The sequence below is a fragment of the Citrus clementina genome, unplaced genomic scaffold (genome assembly GCF_000493195.1).
Source record: "Citrus clementina cultivar Clemenules unplaced genomic scaffold, Citrus_clementina_v1.0 scaffold_8, whole genome shotgun sequence".
Taxonomy (NCBI): domain Eukaryota; kingdom Viridiplantae; phylum Streptophyta; class Magnoliopsida; order Sapindales; family Rutaceae; genus Citrus; species Citrus x clementina.
In genome coordinates this window covers 16,218,698-16,241,132 of record NW_006262022.1, presented here as the reverse complement: position 1 = coordinate 16,241,132, position 22,435 = coordinate 16,218,698, and the positions used below count along the sequence as shown (strand labels likewise).

The 22,435-nt window shown below is 40.8% G+C and overlaps 1 protein-coding gene and 1 long non-coding RNA gene across 2 annotated transcripts; one reads left to right on the top strand and one right to left on the bottom strand.

The window, feature by feature from the left end:
- Nucleotides 1-16,502: 16,502 nt before the first annotated feature.
- On the top strand, nt 16,503-18,694 carry LOC112096221 (DNA damage-binding protein 1-like). Its single transcript, XM_024179418.1, has 4 exons — nt 16,503-16,775; nt 16,944-17,003; nt 17,788-17,850; nt 18,434-18,694. The coding sequence occupies exons 2-4, from the start codon at nt 16,947-16,949 to the stop codon at nt 18,569-18,571; spliced, it is 258 nt and encodes an 85-aa protein (XP_024035186.1). The 5' UTR covers nt 16,503-16,775; nt 16,944-16,946; the 3' UTR covers nt 18,572-18,694.
- Nucleotides 18,695-19,466: 772 nt separating this feature from the next.
- LOC112096229 lies at nt 19,467-20,829 on the bottom strand. Its single transcript, XR_002904324.1, has 2 exons — nt 20,615-20,829; nt 19,467-20,095 (listed from the first exon to the last, which is right to left on the bottom strand). It is a non-coding gene; the product is annotated as an uncharacterized LOC112096229 (long non-coding RNA).
- Nucleotides 20,830-22,435: the final 1,606 nt, after the last annotated feature.

Below are 22,435 nucleotides of genomic sequence, written 5' to 3'. Positions count from 1 at the left end.
CCTGGTGCGCGGGGGAACAAGAGCAAAAATATCCTGCTCATCCACGAGGCCAATTTCCTGTAAGGAGCATAAGGCCATTCCGGCTAGAGGTCGAGAGGCGAGGAGACCCGGTCGACGGCAGTCGGCAAGACGGGCTCCCCAGCCCGAGAATCTAGGTACGACAGCCACGCTTTTCCCAGAACCGTGGCGTAACACGCAAGATCTCACAGAACTACGACAGCCACGCTTCCCCCAGAACCGTGGCGTAACACGCAAGATCTCACAGAACTGCGACAGCCACGCTTTCCCCAGAACCGTGGCGTAACACGCAAGATCTCACAGAACCACGACAGCTACGCTTTCCCCAGAACCGTGGCGTAACACGCAAGATCCCGCGTTTGCCCATAACGCAGCAGTCAAAGTCCCATACTGTCTCGAAAAAAGCGGAAGACTCGGATTCAGGGGAAGCCTATAAAAAGGTAGCCAACGAAGGTAAAAGGGTTAGCATTTTTGAGATAAAAGAGAAAAGAACTTCAAAAGGAGAGAAAATCACAAAAAGAGCCATAAGATCTGTGGCGAGCGTTCCCGGAACCTTCATATCTGACTTGAGCGTCGGAGGGTTTGCACCGGGAAAACAACCGGCGTACTCTGACTTGTCTGTGTGCGCAGGAACCTCTGGAGAAGAAGCCTCGCGAGAAGATCTTCTGGTCGTGAAGAAGTTGATCGGGCAGAAATCCTAGTCGTATAACGAGGAGAATCGGAATCCCGCATCAACAATTCCAACCCCAGTGGTTCGAGTGATAGTTGATAACATAAACGTTGGTGACAGAATCTGGTCGGTCCAAGGGCGAGCAGTTTTTCCGCATCAACAGACATTGCTGAAGGGAGACTATTAGAACAGACAAAAGTTGATTTTGAGGCATTTGTGAGGTTTTGCAATGATTTGGACCTAGAGTCATATGTTTTAGCACATGTTCTGTGACACTTTAGAGCCATATTCGTCGTTGAAGGGTTAAGGGGTTGAATTTGAGTTGATTTTTTAATGGTCGCGGACATTAGTTGGTCCTCAGAATTGACTCTCGTTGAAGGGTTAAAGGGTTGAATTTGAGCTGAAGGGGTTATTTTGATTCAACTAGTCAATTATGAGACGTTGCGAGACTATAGGAATTATTTTTTAATATTTTTGAACAAATTCACAAAAGTTATAAAGAACATGTTGGATTGATATGAAACTTTTTTGTAGGTATAAACATTGGTGTGACAAACCTATAAGATCAAATAAGAGATAATTTTGGGCTCAGGTAAGGTTTTTTACCCATTTAGGGTTAGAAGAGTAGACTATAACACATGGTTCTAAGCCTTTTTAGGGAGCGTATTTGTCCTTGAAATGCTAGGGTTTCAATTTCAAGTCGAGTTACTACATATTAGTAAACATTGGCGAGTCAAGACCACGGAATCAAGCGGAACTCAATTGTGAGGGCCGGCTGAATTTGTACGAAGTCATTACAAGGTACTACGAGACTGCATGAATAACCTTTGCATAATTTTTAAAAAATCCCCAAAATTATGGAGAACTTTCAATTGATGCAAAACTTTTTGGGATTAAATATGAAGCAATTCGAAGGCCTGGATGACGTTTTACGCACATTTGGGCAATAATTGAAGGTTATAATACATAGTTCTAGGCCATTTTGGGTGCATATTCATCATTAAAACGGTCGGGGTTGAATTTTGATATGATCTTTTTGACGCACGTATTTATCATTAAAGGGGTTAGGGTTGAGTTTTTTATCTTACCTTTTTTACGCACATAGACATAGTGAGACAAGACCATAAATAAAAAAAAAAGACTCAATTTTGAGGCCCAGGTAAATTTTACAAGGTCGTTACAAGACATTACAAGACCACAAGAATAATTTTCAAAAGAAAATCCCAACAATTGTGAAGAACTTATCGGATTGAAGCAAAACTCTTTGGTTGGCATAGACATTACTAAAATGAGACCATGAAATAAAACAAGAGTCAATTTCTAGGCTCGGGTGAGGTTTGTACCTAGTTGGCCTAGAAGCGAAGGCTATAGCACACAGTTCTAGGCCTTTTTACATGCATATTGAGATTGACTAGACAGAAGCAAAGGTGCAAACAGAGTGGATTATGAGCTCGAATGAGGTTCTGCATCCATTTAGGCCTAGAACCCAAGGCTATAACACGATTCCAAGTCAATTTAGAATCGTATTTTTCAATAAAATCGTAGGTTATAGTACATGGTTCTGGGTTGGTTTAGCGATTTATTTGCTGCTGAATAGGTAAGAGATTGAATTTTGAATTTATTTTTTGCATGCATGTAGACATTGGCAAGACAAGACCAGAGGCTCAAATCGTAGTCAATACTATGGCCTGGATGAGGTTTTCCAAGGTTGTTATGAGACATTATGAGTCTATAGGAACAATTTGCATATAACTTTTGAAAAAGTTCCCAAAAATTATAGATAACTTGTTAGATGGACATGAATCTCTTTAGGAGCTATAAAAATTGGCAAGACAAGATTGGTAAGATGAGAACACAAGACAGAAGTCGATTTCGAGGCCTACGTGATGTTTTGGGACCAATAAGGCCATAAAAACACATTTTTGGCCCCTTTTAGGGGCATGTTTATCATTGAAGGTGGTTGAGTTAAATTTCAAGCCCATCTTTTAAATGCATATAGACACTGGCAAGAGATAAGATTAGACGGAAGTCCATCGTAAGGCCGGGGAGGTTTTATGAGATCGTTACGAGACTTTACAGCACCACAACAATAATTTTTACATAATTTTTTAAAATATTCCCAACAATTATGGAGCACTTGTGTTGTGCAAATTTTATTGTACTCACAAGCGTACGAATCTATTTTAATATATATTAATGGTGATGAGTGTTGATTCCATGAGGAGCTGGATTTAATTGTGTGTAGGGTTAATTTTCCAAGTTTGTTTGTGAGTTGGTTGGATGTGATTTATTTATCTTAAGATTTAAAATAAAATGGCGGGAATGAGTTAAAGATGGAACAATATAAATGAAGTGCTTGAGTCTTTAGATTCACACTCAATATTTTACCATAGGCTTAATTTCCTTTTTAATTCCAATTAATTTATGAGAGGATATTTCCACTCCTCATAAGCCTAAATCTAATAAATGTTGTATCAAGCACTCATTGTGCCAAAGGAAATAATCTTCTGCTAAATATGGTGTCAACTACATGTTGTGTCAGGTGATAACAGTCTTGTTGTCGAAAATATGACAAGATTGTCTACTAAATAACTTAGAAATATTCTCTGTCAACACTGACTCAAGAAAGACCATAAATACTAAAAGGGAGTTTTTTTAAATTAATTAGTATAAAGTGCTCATCATGCCAAATAGTACTAATTTTGCACTAGGGAACTGGTATACTAGTGTAAAATCTAGATACAATTATTACTATTTGTCAATGGTGAGCCAAAATAATCCAATTATATCTTAGAGAGGGTGAATAAACTTACTAAATTAAGCCCATGGATCATGTACGACTTTACCTTCAACTCACGCTTGAGAACTAATTAGTTACTTATTTTTTTAATTAGAGGCAAAATGGAAATTTTATTAAAATATGTAGAAAATATAAGATAAAGAGGGAATCACAAAAAATAGAGTTAAAAAATGAATCCAAGGGTGTCAAGTTAAGGGGAGCCCCCTGTTTATAGATATGGTAAGTAAATCATGCCCATCGGATGAAAATAATTTGAGACGCTTAGGATTGCACAATATGGCAAGCTTTGATTGGATAGAACACATTATCAGGGCTATTATTCCGTGTATGTGCATATATCATTCGCGCATTTTTTGATCCACTTTTTGGTCCAATAATGTGCTGCGACATCATTGATCAACTCTTCATCATCACTTATGCGGCATCATCGGTCCAATAAGATGCTGTCACATCATTAGTCAATGCCACATCAGCTGGGCCTAGCCAAAATTGTAAAATTATAGTAGTGTTCACAGATACGGTATTGTTTATATATAAAGAGGTACTGTTCGTGTATGATTTTGCCTTTTATGTCCTTCCTGAGTTTTTTAGCTATTCTGAACTCAAAAATACTGTTTGTTTTACTGTCCATTTTCTTGTGAATCATGAAATAACCAAAATACCCATGAAATACATAAAATACTCAAATTATAACAAAATTCACACAATCAAAGTTCAAGGGACTTAAATACATAAAAGTAGAAATGTTAGATTGACAATTTTACTCTTTTATAAATATGCATTCTCCAGTACTCAACAACTTGTTTGATTGACATAAAACCCATAAAAATTGTAGGCATTGGCAAGAAGAGACCTCAAGATCAAACAAAAGTCAATTACGAGTCCCGAGTGAGGTTTTGCACCCATTTGGGCCTATAATCGAGGTCTATAGCACATGGTTGTAGACCATTTTAAAGATGGGATGTATTCGCTGATCAAGAGGTTGGCGGTTGAACTTTGAGTTGATTTTTTGCATGCATGTAGATATTGGTAGGACAAGGCCATAAGATCAAACATGAGTTAAATCCCAGTGCCAAGTGAGGTTTTATGAGGTCATTACAAGACCACATGAATAATTTTAGTATAATTAGTTAAAAAAAAAAGAACTCGTTGGGTTGATGCATAACTCTTTGCAGGCACAGACATTGGCAAAATGAGACTGCAAGATCAAACAATAGTTGACTCTAAGGCATAGATGAGGTTTTACGCCCATTTAGGCATATAATCGAAGGGTATAGCACTTGTTTCTAGGTAGTTTAAATCTGTATTCGACATTGAAGGTGTTGGGCATTGAATTTCATGTTAACTTTTTGCATGCCTTTGACATTAGTGAGAAGACATCATCAAATCATACAAGAGCCGATTATGATGCCTTGGTGAAGTTTTACGAGGTCATTACAAAACAACATGGATAATTTTCTCATAATTTTCAAAAAAAATTCCCAAAAATTATGGAGAACCTATTACATTGATATAAAACTCTTTAGAAGGCATGTATCTAGATATAAACCTATCACAACATTAAATGAAAGTCGATTCAAGGCTCAAGTGATGTTTTGCGCCATTCAAGCCTAGAACCAAAGGCTATAGCACATGGTTTTAGATTTTTCTATGGGCATATTCACTATTGAAGGAATTAAGTGTTGAATTCAAAGCTAATGGCAAGATGAGAACACAATATGAAATAAGAGTCAATTCCTTAGCCTAAGTGAGGTTTTACAAGTGTTGAATGTTAGAAAATGCATATTTATAAAGGAGAAAACCGTCATTTTATATTTCAAGTCTTACTAACAACCCTTACTTTTATGTATTTAACCTTCTTGTGATTTAATTACATGTGTTTTATTTTAATTAAGTATTTTATGTATTTTATGGGCATCATAGTCATTTCACAATAAACGAGAAATCAGATGGCAAAATGAACATCACTTTTGAACTCAGGACGGTCGAAAACCTTAGGAGGAGCATAAAAAGAAAAATGGCACTGTTCACATGTACGGCACTATTCACGTGTACGGTACTGTATACGTTACTGTTCACGACACTGTTCACATAGACGGATGATGATGTGGCATTGACCGATGATGTGGCATTGACTGATGAGGTGTCACGATCCTGTTGGGCTAAAATTCTTATGTACTGTTGATGGTGATGTGGCAGCATATCAGTGGACGAAAAATCTCGCGTACGATACATGCATCACACAGGATTATTTTCAACCAAACCGTGTTACTGTTCATCCAAGTCAAACCGCGTTAATGTTCATCCGAGTCAAACCGTGTTACTGTTCATCCGCGTGGTCAAACCGTGGACTGTTGACTGATGACGTGGCGCAATCCTGAGCGTCCAAACTGTTTTTAATCTGATGGCCATAATTTACTCCATGTATCTATAAAAAGGGGGCCTCCCCCCTTAATTTGATATCTCTGAATCCATTTTTGGGATTCATTTTCTGTAATTCTCTCTCCATCTTGTATTTTCTTAGTATTTTAATAAATTCCCATTTTGCCCCTAGTTCAATTATGAGTAGCTAATTTTCTTTCAAGCTTGGGTTGAAGGTGAAGTCTCAACATGTGTCATGGGCTTAATTTGGTAAATTTATTTTCTCTTCCCCTCTAATTTTTGTGGATGTTTTGACTTTTCGTCGATAAATAATAATAGTATTGTCTAGATACCGCCTTGGTTACACCGGCTCTCTAGTACAAGGTTATTATTATTTGGCACGATAAGCCCTTAGCACCATATTAATTAGAGCGTGGTTCATGAGGTGTGGATTCCCCCCTCATGATTTAATTGGCATTAATACGGATTATTTAGCCCATGATGCATGTTGATACGGATCCAGATACCCAAGTACGTCATTTCAATAGATTTCTCTTCAATTTATTCTCGCCATTTCAATTCCAATTTTAGAATTTATTCTCACCAATTCAATTTAAGATTTAGCATATTTCAAATCATTTCCACCACAAATCCAATCACCCATTTACAAAATTAATTCTGCACACAATTAAAATCCACCTCCTCGTGGGATCGTCACTTGTCACCATTGATCTTTACTATAATAGATTCGTGTGCTTGCGAGTACATTAAAATTTGTACAACAACAAGGTTGTTCTGAGATGTTTGGAGAGCACAAGAATGATTTTCACAAATCTTCTAAAAAGTTCCTAACAAAATAAAGAAGAACTTGTTGAATTAATGCGAAACTCTTTGGCCGATGTAGAAATTGGTAAGAAAAGGCCATCAGATGAATAAGGCATAAAATTTTGTGTTATGACATTAGATTGAAGGTCGAAATGAGTGCAAAATCTCACGCAGGCACCAAAATTGATTCTTAGTTGTTTCACCGATGTCTATATGCATGTAAAAAATAAGCTCAAAATTAAAATCCTTATCCCTTCATTAGTGAATTTCGCCCTAAAAAATGCACTAAACTTGTGCTAAAAAATTTAATAAAATGCTTGAAATAGTTGATTTTGTCAAAATTTAGATCAGAATTTCATCTGATCTTTAAATAAATAGCACTTTGCCTATCATAGAAGACTGTTACTGAAGATTGATAATACACAATTCATTCAATAAGTGTTTAACCATATAGTTTCCTTAAAAGGCTCTGTAGCAACTGTATGCTCAGCCTCTGTTGTTGACAACGCCACAACACTCTGCAGTGCTGCTTTCCAACTGATAGTATAATTATCGACAATGAACAAGTAACTTGCAAGGGACCTTCTATTGTTAAGATATTCGGCATAATCAGAGTACACATAACCTAGCATCGAGCTATCGTTTTGTCTCTCACCTCCCTTTAGATGCCTAAGTATCTATTTTATAACTCTCCAATACTCTTTGCCAAGATTATCCATAAACCTACTCACAACACTGGCAGCATATGAAATGTCTAGCCTAGTTAACTCGATTACATACATTAAGTAGCCAACAACACTAGCATAAGTACTTTTGACATTTATGATTGCTCAAGATTAATATTTGGACACTGTTGATTCTATAATCTGAAATATGCAGCCAAAGGTGTTTACACTGACTTGCTGTTTAACATCCCAATTTTTTCTAAGACTTTGATAATATTTATTTCTTGAAAAATAAACAAAGTCTTGGCTTTTTTGTCCCTAATCAACCATTCCACATATCCTTTTTACAAAACCAAGGTATTTTAATCAAACTCATCATGTGGCTGCCACTTCAATATCTCTATCTGCCTTATGTATGTATAAGCCAAAAGCTTGTCATCAACATATAGAATGAGATACATCATTTCATCTTCGTTAACCTTTCTTAATTATGCACAACAATCATAACTGCATCTATGAAAATGCAGCTTCTGCATATGGCTGTCAAATTTGCCATAAAGGGATTTCTTCAATAAAAAAACCCAATCTAAATTCTTAAGGTCAATAAAGTCTTCAAGTTGTGACATTACAATTTCTTCTTAAAGCTTTTCTTGTAAGAAAGCAATTTTGAAATCCATCTGTTGAACATGCATGCCATTGACAGCAACAAGTGATAAGATTATTCTAATTGAGACATGTTGTATGAAGAGAATACTTCAGTGAAATCAATCATTTCTTTATGTATGAACGCTTAGGTAATCAACCTAGATTTGAACCTTCTTGATTCAACACCAAGAATACCTTCTTTGATCATGAAAATCCATTTGCAGCCTACTATCTTCTTACTTTCTAGTTTCTAAATCAACTCCTAAGTTTCATTTTTATAAAGAGATTTCATGTCATCCTACATAGCCTAAATGTGCTCAACTGAATTTTGAATTGCAACAGCTTTTGCATAAAATTTTAATTCTTTATAATCTAATTCATATGCTACTTGTGGAGGTATATGTTATTAAGTCAGCATATTCCAATCTCTTAAGTGCCTTCACTGTCCTCTTCTATTTATCCCTGCTGAGTTAATATTCTTGAATGGAAATTTGTCCTGATATTGAGTTAGTAGCCTTATATTTTCTTAATCATCAAATTCATTATGATCTCTATCATGCACATCCTTAATTCAAGATAATTCCACTCAAAATGAGATTCATCAGGTTTTGGAACTATTATACATCTACTTGTGTAGCAACTTGATCCTTCAGCATTTCAGTTTCATTGAAGACCACATCCCTACCAATTATACACTTATGTGGCTTCATAATAGTACAACAAATCTTATAAGTCTTGACCCCATCAGAATACCTCAAGAGGGCACATTTTAAGTCTCTAGGTTTAAGTTTGCCTTGTTTTAAGTGTGTATAAGCAGGACACCAAAACATTTGCAAACTTCTCTAACCATATCTCACAAGGAGTTTTGAAATGTAAAATAGTTTAGGGACTTCTATTAACGAGATAACATGTTGTGTTTAAATCTTTAGCACACAGTGCCTTAGGTTGCTTAGAATGAATTAACATGCACCTAAATTTTTCCATTAGAGTTGCATTCATTCTTTCAGCCAAACCATTTTGCTCATATGTAAGCCTACTGTCTTATGCCTAAGAATATCATTTTTGTCAAAAAAATCATCAAATTGACTGTTAAGATCTCCAAACCATTATCAATTCTAAGTTCTCTGACTTTTCTATTTGTTTGAGTTTCGATCGAAACTTTCTAGTTATTAAAAGTATCAAAGGTTCGATCTTTGCTTATTAAAGGATAAACCAAACCATCCTAGAAAAGTCATCAAAGATAAAAGTACTTAGCTCCACCTAAATACTCTGTATTTTCTATTTGTTTGAGTTTCGATCAAAACTTTTCAATAATTAAAATTATTAAAGCTTGATCTTTGCTTCTTAAAGGATAAACCTAAACCATCTTAGAAAAGTCATCAACTAAAGATAAAAAGTACTTAGCTCCACCTAAAGACCTTGCTTGTGAATGTATATAATCATTTTTTTCGTATGCAAACCCTTTGCTTATTTGAAACCAAAAAGTTTCACAATTTTTGCTTTTCCTCCAAAAAAAATTTTGTACACATCTCTAGCAAGGGTTCTCCTAGACAGTAGATCAAAGTTTGGTTCCAATTGCTTACTATATTGTTGAAAGTCCTATTTCTCCACAAAACTAAAAGGTAATTCATCAATAATAACGAACCTCGTAAGGGCTTTTCTACGTTCTTCTTTATCAAAGACATGAGACTTAGATTCATATATTTTTTTTTTTTGTCTTAACCACAAGGTATCCTGGGGAGGGCCCCAACTGTGGGAGGCACCTTTAAGCCTGTACCACAACCCAGACTAGAAGTCCCCGCTCAAACCGAGAGGCACAGGTTCTCCCAACAAAGGCGACTTCCCTGCGACTCGAACTAGGGAGCAAACCCAGTCAAGCCACTTAAACAGACTTCATTGCCAGTGGAGCCAACACTTTGTTGGTAGATTCATCTTTCATTTCATGAGAAGTTTGATGTTCATCCTCAAATGTGCTCAAATAATTAGGACAACGCAACAAATAATTCCTTAATGTACTAGTCCCAATTTTAGTCCCATGTTTATTCTTACAAGCATAAACAAGCATAATCATTACCATAATAATTACACTTGCATTTATTACATGGATTGTATTTAGTGAATTGGTCCCATATTTCCGATCTCTCTGATGGCTTTTTCCTCTTGCTTTGAGTAGTTGCCAAAGTGTCCAAGGAATTATTACCGTGACAAATTGAGTTCTCATCCATATAAAATTTAGTGAAAAAAAAAAGTCATATAATCCTAAGCCAATTCAGCAAAAAATTTACCAAATATAAGGAATAACAACCATAATGCACATCATATAATTTTAAGCCAATTCAGCAAATAAAATCATATGAGTTCTCATCCATATAAAATTTAGTGAAAAAAAAAGTCATAAAATCCTAAGTCAATTCAGCAAAAAATTTACCAAATATAAGGAAACACAACCATAATGCACATTCAGCCAAAAAAATCATATAATTTTAAGGCAATTCAGCAAAAAAAATCATATAATTTTAATTATGTTATCTCTTAAATATGTTCAACATAAAGCACAAAATGACAAAGCTTAAAAAAGTTTTAACCATAAGAAAATTAATGATTGTCACACTTGTAATAACAGCCATCGTCTTACTTGTAGTTAGCACTTCAATTTCCCAAAAAAAAAAAATTGAGTAGCTAAAGAATAGCAAATTGATTCTGCAATGACCTATAAAATACTCAGTTCATACATGATTCAATATTTATATAATCTTATGTCCTTGTTGAAACCTGTAATCTCGTCTTATCTACCCATAGATTGATTAAAAATTGCTAACTAAATCCGCTAAAAATGAATATAAAAAAATAGAGTTAAACCTAAGGGTTTTTTTGCAATTTCCAATGGTATCTGACTTTGGCATGTGAGAGTTATGAAGAAAGGCAGCTGCATGTCATGGGGTGATAGTTTTGCGCAGCAAGTTCCCGTGCGACACTTGAGCGACCTTAGCATGTGAGTCGCCAAGTAAGCCTAGATTACTCCCTAAACAAGCCAAGCACACACACTTGGAGAAAATGTTAAGGGAAATAAGAGTGGAATGGCCAAAGATGATTGTATTTCACTTTGAATAATTACAAGAGTGTTTGTACAAGAGAGCTTGAGAGCTAGTGTGCTAGGTGTGTTGTGTGGGTGTGTTGGTGGTGATGAGAATGATGGATGCTCACCCCTATTTATAGGGGGAGGAATGCCTAGTTCTAGAGAATTCTATTACAAGTGGCAAAATGCTTGGGGACCCAAGTGCTGAGTCCTAGAAAGTTCTAGTGAATGGGTAATATGTAGAGAGTTCTAGACTTTGGGCCTTGGTGGGGGATTTGCTAAGTGCACCCCAGCTAGTTAGTTGTCTTGGTGGCCCAATTTCTAAGTTAACCCCCACTTCTAAGTGTATCCACCTTGAGCGTCAAGCGAGCCCGTGACAATCCTCCCCCACCTATGTTCGCGGCGTCCTCGTCGCGTTGTTGTGCTTGTAGAGCTGCACATGTTCCGCGAATTGCCATAGATCGTCTTCGCGCTCCCATGTTGCTTCACTCTCGGGGAGGTTCTTCCATTTCACCAAGTACTCATAGTAAGCCGGTATGCCTCGTCTTCGGATTACTCGATCCGCAAGAATGTACTCCATGTCCTTGTCAATAGCGGTGACAGCGGCGGTTGAGGCACGTCTTGACTTGCCTCGGCTTGGATCTCCCATGTCTCCGTGGTATGGGTTGAGCAAGCTCACGTGGATGACCGGATGGATCTTGAGTTTTGGTGGAAGTTGGAGTTGGTAGGAGACTTTGCCCACGCGTCGAACTACTTCGAAAGGCCCTTCATATCGTCTTACTAACCCTTTGTGGACTTTCCGCAATGTCTTGAACTGTTGGGGTAGGAGCTTCACTATCACTTGGTCGCCTTCCTTGTACTCGACGTGGCGTCTCCTTGAGTCAGCCCACTTTTTCATTCTCTGAGCGGCCCTGTCGAGATATGCTCGCGTGATATCCGCTTCTTCATGCCATTCGTGAGCGAGTTTGTGGGCTGCTGGGCTCTTTCCTTCATAGGTCGAGGCTATGGCGTTGGGCGTCGTCGGCTGAAATCCCATGATGATCTCGAATTGACTCTTGCCCGTAGCCTCGCTCCATTGTAGGTTGTATGAGAATTGGGCAACGTTCAGCAACTTCACCCAATCTCGCTGGTGAGCGCTCACATAATGCCTAAGATACATCTCGAGTAGGCTATTGATGCGCTCGGTTTGTCCATCCGTTTGCGGATGAAAGCTTGTTAAGAACTTGAGGTCGGTTCCCAACATCTTGAAGAGCTCCGTCCAAAAGCATCTGGTGAAGCGTGGATCCCAGTCGCTCACGATGCTTTTTGGAACTCCCCAAAGTTTGATGATGTGCTTGACAAATAGGCGGGCAGCCTCATCCGCTTTGCAATCGGTCGGTGCGGCGATGAAAGTTGCATACTTGCTATAGCGGTCGACTACCACCATGATGCTTCCACACCCCTCGGATTTGGGTAAGGCCGAGATAAAGTCCATGGTGACACTCTCCCATGGTCTTGATGCTGTTGGTAAAGGCTCCAATAGTCCCGCCGGAAGTTGGCGATCCGCCTTGTCTTGTTGGCACACGAGACATGTCCGCACGTAGGCCTCAATGTCATCCCTCATGTGTGGCCAAAAGTAGGAGGCTTGGACGAGTGCGGTCATGTGCTCTACTCCGGGGTGGTCAGCCCACTTCGAATCATGGCAATCCTTGATCACCTCTCGTCGCAAATTTCCCCACCTTGGTACAAATAGTCGGTCTCCCTTGGTGAGGAGGATGCCTTCCTCTTGCCAAAATCGTCTCGTCCTCCCTTCAAGCACCTTGTCCAACAAATCTTTCGCCAATGGATCTTGTTGAAGGCCTTCCTTGATGCGCATGATGAGATCGGACTTTGGCTGGCTCATGCTAAGTGTAGCCAACTCCGCTTGCGACTTAGAGCATCCGCAACAACGTTGGCTTTTCCGGGCTTGTAATCGAGCCTATAATCAAATTCCGCAAGAAAGTCCTGCCACCTAGCTTGCTTGAGGCTCAACTTCTTTTGTGTTTGGAAGTAGCTCGTGGCTACGTTGTCTGTCAAGATCACGAAGTGTGAGCCAAGCAAGTAGTGTCGCCACACACGTAGGCAATGGACAATGGCTGTCATCTCCTTCTCTTGCACGGTGTAGCGGCGTTCCGTGTCATTGAGCTTCCGGCTCTCGAACGCTATGGGGTGACATTCTTGCATGAGTACTCCACCTATGGCAAAGTCGGAGGCATCAGTTTGAACCTCAAATGGCTTTGTATGGTCTGGAAGTGCGAGGATGGGCTGTTCGAAAATAGCCTTCTTCAATTCTCCGAAAGCGCGTTGGCATTCCTTGGACCAATGCCACGTGCGGTTCTTCTTCAATAGTTCGGTCAAGGGTGCCGCTTTAGCCGAATACCCTTTGATGAAGCGGCGGTAATAGTTCACTAGCCCGAGAAAAGACCGGAGTTTGGGTACATTGGCGGGAGGTTTCCATTCAAGTATAGCCTTTACTTTCGTGTCCTCCATCATGAGTTTCCCGTCCGCTATCTTGTGGCCAAGAAACTCCACCTCTCGTTGGGCAAACGAGCACTTTTCCAGCTTGAGGTAGAGTTCATTGTTGCGTAGTACTTGGAGAACTTGCCGTAAGTGTTGGGCATGTTCCTCGAGTGTGGTGCTGTACACCACAATGTCATCCAAGTACACCACAACAAAACGGTCGAGAAACGGTTGGAGAACTTTGTTCATGAGAGTGCAGAATGTCACCGGTGCATTGGTGAGACCAAACGACATAACAAGAAATTCGAAAGAGCCATACCTGGTCACGCACGTCGTCTTTGGTTCGTCACCCTTGGCGATGCGCACTTGGTAGTACCCGGACTGTAGGTCGAGCTTGGTGAAGTACCGCGCGCTGCCGAGTTGATCGAACAAGTCCACAATCAAGGGGATCGGATACTTGTTCTTGATTGTAATCTTGTTGAGCGCCCGATAGTCGATGCACATGCGTAGAAATCCATCCTTCTTCTTTTGAAAAAGTACCGGTGCACCGAACGGGGCCTTGGAAGGGCGGATGTAGCCCGCATCAAGCAAGTCTTTGAGTTGCCTCCGCAACTCTTCTAACTCGGGTGGCGCCATGCGGTAAGGCGCTAAGGCTGGCGGCTTCGCGCCTTGCTCTAGCTCAATCTCATGTTCCACCTCTCGACTTGGTGGGAGCTTCGGAGGCATGACGTCCTTGAATTCGTCAAGGACTGATTGGATGAGTGGAGGAGGTTGGCTTGGCAAGTCTTCTTGATCTTCTTCATTATTCACCTCCCGGATGGAGACCAAGAAGCTAGGATCCTTCCGAAAAGCCCTTTTGAACTGCATGGCGGAGAGCGCCTTGTCCGCAGTCTTCGAGCGCTTGGCTGGAACCATGCATGCCATACTCCCATCGAGGATGCTTATGGAGTTCATGGCCGGCAGTGGAAATGCATGAACTCGGTCGAAGAACTCCATACCGAGGACCATCTTGAAGTCGTCCATGGGCACGATCGAGACGTCGAGCTTTCCGCTCCACGTTCCAAGAGTAACGCGCACTCCTTGTGCGGTGCCAGCAATGGGCTTGGCGGGTGAGTTTACCGCCTTCATTGTGCCTCCGTCCTTTGTCACCTTTAGGCCTAGGCTCTTAGCCTCTTCTTCCAAGATGAAGTTGTGGGTGGCTCCGGTGTCGAGCAATGCCCGAACAGCTTGCCCATTAACTGTGGTGTTCACATACATGAGCCCTTTCCTCGTGGCTATGGGCGGATGGCTTTCAAGCGCTCCAAGGCGTTTGAGGGAACCCACTCTAGGTTGGGGTTCTTCCGGTGTCGATGGAGAGTCGCCCTTGAGCTGAGCGGCAAGGGTGCTAAGCGACTTTTTCTCTGGACAGTCGCGCACCCAATGAGGGCCATTGCAAATGAAACATGGGCTTCGAGGCTTTGGCGGCTGCTGTTTTTCTGTCTTGCCTGCCCGCTCTTGCCGCTTGGAGGCTTTTTCTGTCCCCATTCCTTGCGGTTGCGGCCTTTGTCCTTTCGGCCCTCTCCCCCACCTTTGCCATGGCTAGGCCTCTTGTCTTTGGGCTGGGCGGAGTAATCGGAGAGTGATTCCGCAATGGCAATGGCATCGTCGAGAGTTTGCACGCCACGCCTATCAAGCTCCGTCTTGAAAGTAGAAGAGAGTCCTTATCAGACATGTCATAAATCTCAAGCATAAGGGTGGTGAAGTCGTTGATGTAATCGTGGACGCTACCCGTTTGCTTGAGCCGACGTAACCGCGCTCGTGCTTCCTTCTCCGCATTGCTTGGGGCAAAATGCTTGCGAAGTTCCTGCTGAAATTCGGCCCATGTGCTGATGGCGCAAATGCCCTTGCCCATCTCACCGTGTTTCCGCCGCCACCATAGTTGCACGGAGCCTCGGAGGAATGTAGGCGCGGTGCCTACCTTTGACGCATCATCTCGGACACCCATCGCGTCGAGATATTGTTCTAGCCCAAACAGGAAGTTATCCACCACAATGGCATTGCGCGCACCATCATAAGTATCGGGCTTGGGCACGTCAATGCGACGCTCATCACTCAAGCTTGCGAGAACCGCAGCCGGGCTAAGCGTGAGTGTGCGCTTGTGCCAAGCCCAATCCGAGCGGACCTCGTCAACCTCCGCACGGACTGCACGCAACTCATTTTGCACGAAGGTACGCAGGTTGAGCAGCTCGTCATGGAACGCTCGAAACTCCCCTTGGAGAGAGTCGGCTTGGTCTTGCATAAGGGCTTTGGTGGCTACAGTGAATTCGCCATATTCGCCCTCAAGGCCATCGACTCGCTCCTCTAATGTATCAAGGGTGTCTTGGACAGCGGCCATTGACGTTTCGAGCGTGGCAACACGAGGTTCCAATGCATCCATAGAAGGGGCTTTGGACTTACCTCGGGACTTTGGTTGTCCGCGTCCTCCCTCCTCGCGGCCACGAGCTTGCTCCTGTACCTCCGCACTGAGTGCGTCCTCTTGCAATGTGCTGGAAGGATTGGCCATCGTCTATGAGCTAGTTTGCGTGTGGGTGCAAACCGTAGCTCTGATACCACTTGTCACGGGGTGATAGTTTTGCGCAGTAAGTTCCCGTGCGGCACTTGAGCGACCTTAGCGTGTGAGTCGCCAAGTAAGCCTAGATTACTCCCTAAACAAGCCAAGCACACACACTTGGAGAAAATGTTAAGGGAAATAAGAGTGGAATGGCCAAAGATGATTGTATTTCACTTTGAATAATTACAAGAGTGTTTGTACAAGAGAGCTTGAGAGGTAGTGTACTAGGTGTGTTGTGTGGGTGTGTTGGTGGTGATGAGAATGATGGATGCTCACCCCTATTTATAGGGGGTGGAATGCCTAGTTCTAGAGAATTCTATTACAAGTGGTGATGAGAATGATGGATGCTCACCCCTATTTAAATCCTGAAGAAATATCACACCCGGCCTACATAAGAAACAGTTTATGAGAATGAATTCAATTTCTGAGTTTGTCAGTTAGCATTGTGGAGTAAGAGTTAAAGAATTGTTGTATGGTTCATTTTGGTGTCACGAATTTCAACTAATGATTTTGCGCCATTTTCAAATTTAGTTGGATATTGTGTTGAAAGTGCATTTTGATCCATTGGCAGTCTATTTATAGTTCAATCTTCTTTGAGGAAATGTTTACGTATGGAAATACATTTGCTGACTCCTTAGGGACTACAGGTATCATTCATTATTTTTCTTTTTATGTTCTTGCATTAATGTACCCGTTAGTGCTTCAATTGGAGCCTTGAGTGTGTTGAGTTGCATTTTTATTCTTGTAAGAATTAGAATACAGATGCACTTTATACTAGGACAAGGTTTGTTGACGTTATGTGTTTTCGTGATCAGCCTATGTTGGATGTACTGATATATGGAAGAATTGCAACGCTTGAACTTTTCAGCCCTCATGTGAGTTGCCATTTTTATTCTTGTAAGAGTTATATTGTTGCAGCTCTGATATTGTTTGTGGTTTGATTTTATTTATGTTTTGTGCTCATATAAGGGTGAAGCATAGGATTTTCTATTTATTGCGACAGAAAGATACAAAGTCTGTGTTCTTCGGTGGGATGTGGAGTCATCTGAGCTCGTTACAAGGTTCAAACATTCAAGATAATAAAAAAAAGAGTGACAATTAGATTTCATCATTTGATTAGCAGATGTTTGACATTGTTTAAGCTCACGTTAGAAAGGTATTTCAGCGCGGCAAGGCCAAGGTTTTGGGATTCTTCGCAATTGTGAGAAATTTGGACTCTTATATAGGCTAGTAATGTTCTGTCTGTTTCTGTTAATTATCATTTGCCTTAGTTTTCGACGATCAATTTTCTATCAGAAGGTCGACTGTCCCCATTGAAACATTCATAAACGTCAGAAAGTAGATTTAGTCATTTAGGTGTGAGAACCAATTAAATGTCTTCCCCCCCCCCCCCCCCCCCCCTTATCTGTTGCATTCTTGCACTGATGAAGTTATGCACTTATTCTGTAGAGCTATGGGGGATGTCTCTGACCGTATAGACCGTCCTGCAGATAATGGTCGTTGACTTGCTCTAATGAATTTTTGTGGTTATTTTATGTTACAATGCATTTTCCCCCTTCTGTCCGTATGGCTGAAATGTTTTCGTTTTAATATTAACAAAATTTTAGCAAAGGTCATTCCACTTCCACTTTCACTCTATTTTGACTGTTTCTTCTGCAGATCAAAATAATTGATACTGATTGCAGATTAATTGGACTCCATTTGTACGATGGGTTGTTCAAGGTATGTGGTTTGATGCTTACTGTTCTCTTATGTGCATTCTTTTCTATTTTTTATTTATTAACAAATCAATTCATTTTTACATATTATTAGGTATTCCTTTGATTCTTCCCCATGCTTTCAACTGGAAAACTTGGGTACTGTATATGTTCGCTGTGCATTTGTTAGTACTGTCAACACTCCAAATTCATATTTCTTCGTGTACACAAACTGGCAACAGAGATAAAGTATAGTTATGTATCTGCGCAAGCTGCATTGTAGCTTGAAAAGCCTTGAGTTTGGTTCTCTTGTTTGATTGGGTTCAAGCATATTGAATTGCAAATGGCAAACCTATTATTTGTCAGTTAGAGATTTTATTTAGTATATCATGTGGCGGAAAATGTTGGGACATTTATTAATCAATAACAGAAAGAATTGCAAAAGATTTGTTTCTATGCTCTTTTTAATTGGATGTTAAACCTGTAATCAGATTTTGGCATATAAGTTATTTCAGAAATTGTATACGTGTAAGGATGCATCTGTTATAATTTTTATGGATACTGTGATCCATAACTTCTCTAAATATTAAATGCTTCATTTCAATCAGGCCAAACAAGGAGAGAAGAGGATAGAGGGCCTGGTGAGATTACAGTTCAGGGAAGCAGAAATCAAGAGGCTGGAGGCTGTTGCTTCTGGAAAGATTACATTTATTGAAGGAGAAAGAGGAGTGTTTGAAGGAAATTGAGGTTCTCAGGACTCAGGTAGATGGGAACCAAGAAGTTTAACGTTATTTAGTAACAATTTGCCGTTCACACTTGGCAACTAGTGTTGTATTAGTGATAATATACATAAATATTACTTGGAACGGTCTAATATTTTCAATGTTGATGTATGTATCTGAACAAAAAATTTCTTTCAATAAAACTTATTATGTAGTTTATAATTTTTCTTTGTTTCCTATGCACTGGGTGTTCTTCTTCTTCTTCTTTTCAGGTGCGTAGGTTTGACTAGTAGTATGGCCTAAAAGTTAAGTTCATATATAATTCGCATACCAAAAATTATGAGTTATTATATTTTTTTTTTCCAGTTATTGTTATAATGAACCAGTATACACATAATATTTCATGCTCGTGAAAACATGAGGGAGAGATTACATCCATTTTATTTCTATATTTTATATTATCTGCCAATTTCTCTCCAATGTAAGTAGCTTTGTTATACATGAATAGCAAATATTTTACTACAAGAGAAGAAAATAATAGTTCAAACCAAACTCTTGTATCAACAACATTAACCTCAACCATTGAATCAATTATGATTTAAAGGCTAGGATTTTTTTCGTGTTGATTGAAGCACAAATAAATAAACTCTATTGAAAATACTTGTATAGTAGTGAATATTGTCTGTGGTGTCATACAATATTCTTTGTGGGTATATTATTGATTTTATTTAAATTATGAGAGGATCACAATTTATAAAAAATAAATAAATAAAAGGGTTGCAATTGAGAAAGCAATAGCCTTCAGTTTGGCCTCCTAATTTTCTAGCATTTGGCTGATGCATAGGAACAAATTAACGCAATTGGCAACCACTTATTCTTTGTAAAAACAATAAAAATAAATTAATTAATTAACAAGGCAATCCCTAATAGAATTCCGCTGAACTTAGCTGAACCTATTTGTCTTTTATCCCTAATAGAATTCCGCTGAACTTAGCTGAACCTATTTGTCTTTTCTGTGCAATAAACATATGTCAGAGGAGTTGATGAAAGTGGAGAATGAGATATGAAATTGTCAGTAAGCAGCATAATTTCAGGAATTTAAAAGCAAAGCAGTACCTGTTCACTGGTTTCAAAGTTTGTTCACTTTCTCAGGCATTGGAGCAATGCAGCTAAAGACTCCCTTCAGCTCAAGGAGCTATTACTTTTAACATTTCCATTACACCGACTTGATGATTCTGCGATATCTGAAGAGGTAAAAGATTTGCAAATAGCAGAGGCAACCAAAAAATATATATATAATACCATTTGGGAAAAGGAAAGCAAGAACATATTAAACAACTGGGCCTATGTTTTCATGATTTTATATATTATTAATCAGAAATTTTTCATACGAGCATGTGACCAATGAAAATTTTTAAAGAAGCTCCAAATATAAGATAGCATTGAAGGAAGTACTACTAAATGTAACACATTTGAAATTGCATATTTGTTACTCTTTGCAGCCATTCCGGCATCTCGAGCATCATTGACATCATCATCTTCGTCATCCTGTATGCAGCATATAGTTGGAACAAAGAAATGTTAGAATCTATATCCATACTGTAGAGAAAAAAAAAACTTAACTCATAAAATTTGTTTAGACGAAAATAACGTGAAAGTTTGTAATTTCTTATCATAAAAATCTGTGGACAAAATTCCACCTCTGTTACATAATTAACGAGGCAGGCCTTGCTCCAGAGGGCTGCTGCAGATGTAAAAGATTTCAAGATTTCAATATGGTACATGCATCTCCGATACAAGGATTGAGGAAGCATACTTTGTTAAAAACATGAATTAAAAGCAACATGTCATGGACATTAAAAGTAACAAAAACCGAAACGGATATACACTCTTATAGTATAGTGACCACAACTGTAAAGCCAAGTAACAGTAACTCCATGCCCAGATAAAGTTAGCATAATGTAAACATCAAATTTATCAGACAACAGGAGTAGATGTACTCTTTTCCAGAAGCGAATAGATAGTTGAAATCAAATACAAAATTAAACGGAGAAAAACGAAACATACCCAGAGAATTTGTGCCATTTGTGTACCCATAATTCCAGTTCCTGAAAAACAAAATGAAGAAGTATAAAGATAACTTGAGCTGAATTGCTGGTTGCCCGAGAGGAGAGAAGAAGGAAATAGAGGAACAATGATTTGTGGGGGAAAGAATACGAAATTAGGTGATGGGAGTTGAATGGGAACTGGAGAGAATAATATGGTTTTGGGGGGAAGCCGAAAAAGTGTGCTTCATTTGTGCGGGAATATGTGAGGAAAGGTCCCTTTTATAGTAAGTTGAAATTAAAGAAACGGTGCGTTTTAGTGCCACTGGCGCTTGAGAAATTGTTTGGAAAAGGTCGAAATCTTTAAAATGCGATAACTTTGTGCTCGGAGGTCCGATTGAGGTGTTTTTTTTTTTTAAACTGCATAACTTTTCGAGACGAATGCGGTGGTCAAGTTCCGAAGGAGCTTGGGGGGCTTTTTGAACCCTTAATTTTACAATTTTCTCATGTTTTGACACATTTTTCGTACCACGAATTTTTTAAACCTAATATTTTTTTACCCTAAGACGTTTTAATTTTGATTCGACCACAGAAAACAACAACTTAAATATCCAATTACGATGTGAAATTATTAATTATTTATTTTATTATTAATTTATATTTTACTTTTCCATTTAAATAATATTTGTGCCCATAGTTACAAGAATCCATGGCGGCTCAGCGGTGGGTTTGAAATTTTATTTGTGATTTTGACCTCCATGTAAAGGGTTCAAGCTGCAGCTAAATCTTTGTATCTTCTTTTCAAATTTTAAGGCAACTTCCCGCGCGGGTAGCCTCCAATGAATTGCGGGAAAGGGCAACGGGTTAGGGGACAAGCAACCGAGTTTTTTTGGGGTAGATTTTTTGCACAGACGCAGAGCATGGGGAGACGGACTGATTTGATAAGCGTTGGACATGTTTGGAAGGCCTACTAGATGCAGCGCGCGGTCGTGAGGAAGGCAAACTGCCGACGCTCGAGCGAGGCAAGGCAGCGGGCGGTCGCGGGCAAGGCACGCAGCCCACGCTCGCGCGAGGAAGTCGGCCGAGGCTTGCGCGCGGCATGCAGCCCCCACTCGCGCGGCAAGCAGCGCAGGCTCGCGAGGCAAGCTGCCCACGATCGCGGGGCAGGCAGCGCGCGCTTGCGAGCAAGCCAGGCGCCAGCGCGCGGCACCATCGCGCGCAGCATGGGGGCGCCAGTGCGCGGCACCATCGCGCGCAGCAAGCAAGCCAGCGCGCGACAACAGCGCGCAAGCGCGCGGCACCATCGAGCGCAACAGCGCGCAAGCGCGCGGCACCATCGAGCGCAGCATGGTCGTGTAGGCACCATCGCGCGCAGACAGCGACCGAAGCCGCGGCACCATCGCGCGCAGCATCGCGCGCAGCAGGCGCTCCAGCGCGCGGCCAGCGCGCGGCACCATCGCGTGCTGCAACAGGCACAGCTCGCCCGCGCGCGGGAGGCTGCAGGCGCTCCAGCGCGCGGCACCATCGCGTGCTGCAAGCGCGCAGACAGCGAGGAACAGGCACAGCTCGCCCGCGCGCGCGCGCCCACGGGGCAAGCAGCGCAGGGTCGCGGGGCAGGCACAGCACCCGCGCTCGCCCAGGCCTGTTCGTGCCCGTCGGCACTTCCCTCGCAGGTGGCGGGCGGGAAGTGGCCATGCCCCTTTCGGCGCTGCTGCCGCTGTTCCATGGGGGCCGGATGCTGCAGCTAGCCTCCGTCATGCGAGAACTACCACGGGCAGCGGACAAGCGTCCGACTTGTTTTGAAGGCCTAGATTTTTTGCGCGGACGCAGGACATGGGTTGGC

Coding starts and splice junctions, on each gene's coding strand:
- LOC112096221 (XM_024179418.1), top strand. CDS start 16,947: ATGTTGGATGTACTGATATATGGAAGAATTGCAACGCTTGAACTTTTC. Junction 17,004..17,787: donor TTGAACTTTTCAGCCCTCAT/GTGAGTTGCCAT, acceptor TTTCTTCTGCAG/ATCAAAATAATTGATACTGA. Junction 17,851..18,433: donor TGTACGATGGGTTGTTCAAG/GTATGTGGTTTG, acceptor CATTTCAATCAG/GCCAAACAAGGAGAGAAGAG.